This window comes from Nyctereutes procyonoides, unplaced genomic scaffold, assembly GCF_905146905.1.
Source record: "Nyctereutes procyonoides isolate TBG_1078 unplaced genomic scaffold, NYPRO_anot_genome, whole genome shotgun sequence".
NCBI classification, from domain to species: domain Eukaryota; kingdom Metazoa; phylum Chordata; class Mammalia; order Carnivora; family Canidae; genus Nyctereutes; species Nyctereutes procyonoides.
The window spans coordinates 61,782,922-61,788,921 of NW_026575146.1; the positions used below are offsets into that span (position 1 = coordinate 61,782,922).

At 58.6% G+C, this 6,000-nt stretch overlaps 1 protein-coding gene across 5 annotated transcripts in view; it reads left to right on the forward strand.

The window, feature by feature from the left end:
- Positions 1-2,594, forward strand: part of ROR2 (receptor tyrosine kinase like orphan receptor 2) — a 186,667-nt gene extending 184,073 nt beyond the window's left edge. For 4 of the 5 annotated variants that reach the window (XM_055309999.1, XM_055310000.1, XM_055310001.1 and 1 more), the window contains one exon: positions 140-2,594. In XM_055309999.1, coding sequence (XP_055165974.1) covers positions 140-1,585 — 1,446 coding nt within the window. In that variant the 3' untranslated portion in view covers positions 1,586-2,594. The remainder of the gene's footprint in view (positions 1-139) is intronic. The other variant, XR_008662499.1, reaches the window with a different exon arrangement.
- The last annotated feature ends 3,406 nt before the right edge of the window (positions 2,595-6,000 follow it).

Here is a 6,000-nt window from a genome sequence, read left to right on the forward strand (position 1 = left end):
GCTGGGGGTCCTTTGCTGGGCCGTGCAGGTGGGCGACACCGGGACCGCCCCTGTTCCCCCCCAACCGCCCTCCCCCCCCACCCATCCTTGCCCTGTTGTGCAAATGCAAGTGTTTCACGACAGCTTTTCTTCTCGGCAGGCCAAGCTCAAGGAGATCAGCTTGTCGTCGGTGAGGTTCATGGAGGAGCTCGGAGAGGACCGGTTTGGGAAGGTCTACAAAGGCCACCTGTTCGGCCCGGCGCCAGGGGAGCAGAGCCAGGCCGTGGCCATCAAAACGCTGAAGGACAAAGCAGAGGGGCCGCTCCGGGAGGAGTTCCGGCACGAGGCCATGCTTCGGGCCCGGTTGCAGCACCCCAACATCGTCTGCCTGCTGGGCATGGTGACCAAGGACCAGCCGCTCAGTATGGTCTTCAGCTACTGCTCACACGGTGACCTCCACGAGTTCCTGGTCATGCGCTCGCCGCACTCCGACGTGGGCAGCACAGACGACGACCGCACAGTGAAGTCAGCCCTGGAGCCCCCCGACTTCGTGCACGTGGTGGCGCAGATCGCTTCGGGGATGGAGTACCTGTCCAGCCACCACGTGGTGCACAAGGACCTGGCCACCCGCAACGTCCTCGTGTACGACAAGCTGAATGTGAAGATCTCCGACTTGGGGCTGTTCCGCGAGGTGTACTCGGCCGACTACTACAAGCTGATGGGGAGCGCGCTGCTGCCCATCCGCTGGATGTCCCCCGAGGCCATCATGTACGGCAAGTTCTCCGTGGACTCAGACATCTGGTCCTACGGCGTGGTCCTGTGGGAGGTCTTCAGCTACGGCCTGCAGCCCTACTGCGGACACTCGAACCAGGACGTGGTGGAGATGGTCCGCAGCCGGCAGGTGCTGCCCTGCCCGGACGACTGCCCCGCCTGGGTGTATGCCCTGATGATCGAGTGCTGGAACGAGTTTCCCAGCCGGCGGCCCCGCTTCAAGGACATCCACAGCCGGCTGCGTGCCTGGGGCAGCCTGTCCACCTACAACAGCTCGGCACAGACCTCGGGCGCCAGCAACACCACGCAGACCAGCTCCCTGAGCACCAGCCCGGTCAGCAATGTCAGCAACGCCCGCTACGGGGGCCCCAAGCAGAAGGCCCAGCCCTTTCCGCAGCCCCCGTTCATCCCCATGAAGGGCCAGATCCGGCCCATGGTGCCCCCTCCCCAGCTCTACATCCCAGTCAATGGGTACCAGCCGGTGCCCGCCTATGGGGCCTACCTGTCCAACTTCTATCCGGTCCAGATCCCGATGCAGATGGCCCCGCAGCAGGTGCCTGCCCAGGTGGTCCCCAAGCCCGGCTCCCACCACAGTGGCAGTGGCTCCACCAGCACAGGCTATGTCACCACGGCGCCCTCCAACACGTCCATGGCCGACAGGGCAGCCCTGCTCTCAGAAGCCACCGAGGACACCCAGAACACCCCAGACGATGCAGCCCAGAGCCCAGTGCAGGAAGCAGAGGAGGAGGAGGATGGTTCTGTCCCGGAAACTGAACTGCTAGGGGACAATGAGACTCTGCAGATGGATGAGGCCGAGGGGCAGCTGGAGGCCTGAGGGGGCTTGGGGCCACTGGGCACTCAGCGGGGAGGCTCAAGCCCAGGCACCAGTGGGCTGGCGTGCACTCCCACTGCACAGAATCTGCACCCGTGTCGTCCTCTCGTGCGCAGAGCTGCCGTTTGTGGCCACTTGCGGCTGGAGGGTCTTTGAGCTGGTGGCGCCTGACCAGGCAAAGGTGGTGGCCCAGAGGGATGCCCGGTGACCACCTACGCCCCCAGCATTCCCCGAGGGAGATGGGTGGTGGGTGAGCAGGGCCTGCACTTTGCAGGGACATAGGTACTGTCTGCCCTCCACCTTGCACATAGGATCGGACGTGGTGCAACTTTGGGAACACAGGCCTGTGGGGCTGCGAGGCGGGACGTCGGGCTTTGGGATTCGGGGCAGCCGGCCTGTTCGAGGATGGAGCCGGCCTGCTGTCTCCCTGCCACCCACCCCGCCCTGCCCCTCTGCCAGAGACCGTCTCCCCGCTGCCGCCCAGGATCGGCGGGAACAGGATGCTGCCGCCTGCCTGCCAGGGTCCCGTGAACACGGGGCTTCTGAAATGGGAGTTCTCTGCGCCTTACATGCAAATGTGCCTTAAAAGAAACCCAATGCGATTTTGCATTTTTGTGAAATGATTTTAATCATCCTGCATGTGTCTTTCGCCCACTTTTCTGGAATTCAGGGGCAAGTGTTTCTTGGGTTTGGAATGTTTGGAGCGACGTTGTACAGAGCACAGTATTGTTGTTTTGTTTCTCGAGAATCATGTACAGACCTGAAATGTAATTTATATGGTTTTGTATGCCATTTTCATGGACGTATGGCGAGCTTAGTAATTTAACTGTTTACTTTACCCACCCTGGGACGCCACCTGATTGTAATTTGGTTTGCTTGTGTTTGTGTCCTATGTAGGCGAGGTCCGTTCATTTCAGAGCCGGTGGGAGAGGAGGCTCACAGGCTGGCACACCGATGATCTCACTTGTAACTCCCATCCCTGGTGTATCCAATAAAGTGAAACAGAACTTTTGATGGGCTCTGTGCGGGCTGCGAGGATGGCGGGCAGCCGCAGTGCCGCGGGACCCAACGGCGATGCCGTGGGCTGTTTGCAGTGGCTTTGGGGCGTCTTGTCCAGGACGGGCAACTCCTGAGCGCAGCCAAATGATGGAAGCACGTTCCGTTGCTTCTGTGTTATGATCTGGGAGGCGAGTTCACTACAGATGATGTGAAGTTGCTATTTGGTTTTAACCTCTCTGCTTTGAGGTCCCTTGGTCCCTGGCACTTTGAGATCTGGAGGTTGGACCTGGCACTTCCTCGGGGCCCTGGAGCAGGGTGGGGAGGTGGGGTGAGGCTGTGAGTGCGAATGGAGCCACCTTCACCACCCACCCTGGGCCGCCTGGGCCTCTGCTCCCTTGGCACGTCAGCCATCTGAACCACGGTCACCCCAGGGTCCAGCTCTCCACGGCTTCCAGCAATGAGACCCAGAGGGGCTCCTGCCCGCCAAGGACTCTGCTGGTGCTGCCTGGCGGGTTCCACAGTCCTGGGGCCAGCTTGGCTCGGCTGGGGATTTGCGTCCTGTGTGCAGGCCGCAGTGCATCCGCCTGCAGCAGGTCCTGGTGCAGCCGAGAGTGTGCACATACAAGTGCCTAACAGGTGCTGATGCTGGGCTCAGGGTCCCCGGCCAGCCACTGAAGCCCAGGACTGACGGTCCTGATCATGCAAGACCTCGGGTCATCCTGAGCTCCAGGGCTCTCCTGCACATGGTCCTTGCCCACGGCTCTGGCATAATGCTGCTCTCTCGTAGAGCCACAGAGACCAATAAAGAACTCACTTGTCTCAATGTGTATCCTGAAATCGGGGTGGTGGGGAGGGCGTTTCTTCTCTGCTTGGCAGAGGAAGCATGATTGGCGCTGGGCCGGGAGCTCCCCCGACCAGAGCCCCTGCTCCTGGTGAGTGTGGTCCGCATCGCATAGTGAAAGAGCTCAAGGTTAAATGGAGCTACTTCTCATTTCCCTGATCGGAAAGAGGAACTTCATCTTATCTCTAATTTGGTGCACCTGATGGTCTAACTGTTGGGTTGGCACCTGAGAGTAGAATATGGGAACTAGCCCCCTGCTGCCCTCTCCTCGGGCCCGGGTGGGACGGCAGCCGCTACCTTGGTTTACCACCTGGGACGGGGGGCCGCAGCTCAGGCCACCCACAGGGCTGAGGTGCCCCTCCCCGCCCCCTGCCAAGTTCTGTGGAAATGTTTGCAAGGCTTTTTTTGCAGAGTGGGAGAGGTTTTGATTTGGGGAATTTTACGTTGGGGCCCAACATAGCCTTTGGTCGTCACAGCTCCCTGTCGTTGTGAAGTCTTACTCGTCTGCCGGAAGGTCACTCAGTTTCTCAAGTTCACTGAACAGTGGCTTAGACTGGATGTTCCCGAACAACTGACCTTAGAGCGAAGTTGCCCCATCATGAGATCAATGTCGCACAGGCTGTCTGCCGGCCACTCGCCCTATTCACCCCACAGAGGGCAACGGCCACCGCTACTGAGTCACTCACGAAAGTGTGATGAGCTCAGTCAAGCCTGTACGATGCCACGGACAGCTTTTGCGGTCCTTCTATTTTTTGATAAATGATCCTCGTGGAAACGGTCCATCAGAGCAATGGCTCGTTTTTCTGGACTAATTGTAGGGTGTTGGCCTAAGCGCCACAGTATACACTAGCTCCCCCTCTACGAAAGAAACCTGCTGACCTCTCTGGACACGGAAACGTTGATTAAGTGGGCTCCCTTTGCATTTGGGTTCTGCCTCGACACGCTCTGCTGATGCCTATTTCGGGGCGACTTTGTTTAAAGCGGGCCTCACACGGGTGTCAGTTGTGTGTGAGATTCTTACAGGGACCTAGAAAACCTCTGTTGAGGTGAACTATAAGAAGGCGCTCGTGTCTGAGTAAATCAAGGTCAGAGTACCAGCTGGAAGCCTCACTGCTGCGAGCTAAGGTGACTCTGGCAAGGCCCATCTTGCTCCCACCTCGTCCTCTTGTCCCCCTCATCAGTCCCCAAGGTAGTAGAGACTAGGGCCTTGCTGGCCTGGGACGTCATGAGCACACAGTAGGTGGCTCTTGAGACAGGAGTGGTGCTTTATTTAGCTGGAGGACGCCTGGATTTAGCCTAGCTGGCACCCGTACAGAGAAGGCCATGACCCCGGGGTCAGGTGTCCACACTCGAGACCGTGGGGCTGTTACAAGACAGTATTTCCTTTTCACATTTGTTTCACTTGGTTACTGCGCGGTGACTACGTCCCTGTAGTCCAGAGACATGCACACTGGGAAGTCCTGCCCGTCCCAGTCCGTCCTGTCTCTCCCCACTCTCTTCCTCCGGGTAGACGGCGGTCATCGGCTTCCTACGGGTCCTCCCCGTTTATACGTATCCCTTTACTTTAGTACATAAGCGGTTCTCTTCTTTACAGATGGTTTCCTGCCTCGCTTTTTTGTCACATTAACGATGTATTCTGGGGCTCTCTGGCCTTCAGTGGATGGGGAGCTACTCAGCTGGAGGATTCCTAGCAGGGCCCCTGCTGGTGAGCGAGGGCAGGACTTGAAGGTGGCAGGTGTCTCAGCAGAGCCTCCCCACGGGGCCCTGCCACGGAGCTGCCACCAGCGATGTCTCAGTGCCAGTCGGGACCCCCAGCCCTGGAGCACTGGGCATAGGTGGAGAGGACTGGGAACCCGTGGCCGGGCTCTAGGGCATGTTTTCAAAAAGGCAGGGAAAGTTCATTTTTAACTCATTAGCATTGCTTTTCATGAATTTGTCCTGTTTGGGTTTTTTTTTTTTAAGGTTTTATTTATTCATGAGACACAGAGAGAGAGGCAGAGACACAGGCAGAGGGATAAGCAGGCTCCCTGCGGGGAATCTGATGCAGGGCTCAATCCCAGGACCCCGAGATCATGACTTGAGCCAAAGCTCAACCACTGAGCCACCCAGGGGCCCTTGTCCTGTTCGCTTTCTTTTCCAATCTGAAGTGCTGAGGTTTTAGTGAAAAATGTTGCCCAGAGGCAGAGAGGCAGATTGAAAACCATCCCTTGGGTGTTGGAAGGCCTCAGGGACACATGCAGGTTCCCGGGGAGGGCAGGGCCAAGTGACCTGACTCCAGAAGGCAGGGGGAAGGATCCCCACCACCTCAGGGTGGGAAGGGGTGATGCAGCTCCAGTGCCATTCACAAGTGTGCCCACCAGAGGGCCAAGCTCGGGGGAACCGCGCTAGTGATCAAGGTCTAAGGGGGAGGCTGACAGGCAGGTGAGAGAGAATTCAGGGGAGGAGAGAGCCGGGCCCCACCCTGTGCTCCTGCTGCATGCCCCCCCCCCCCGCATTCAGATCCGTTCCTTTTTCTCTAAAGAACTTGACAGGAACGGCACACCCCATTTCCCGGTGCTGGCTCTTCACTCCTAGTGCC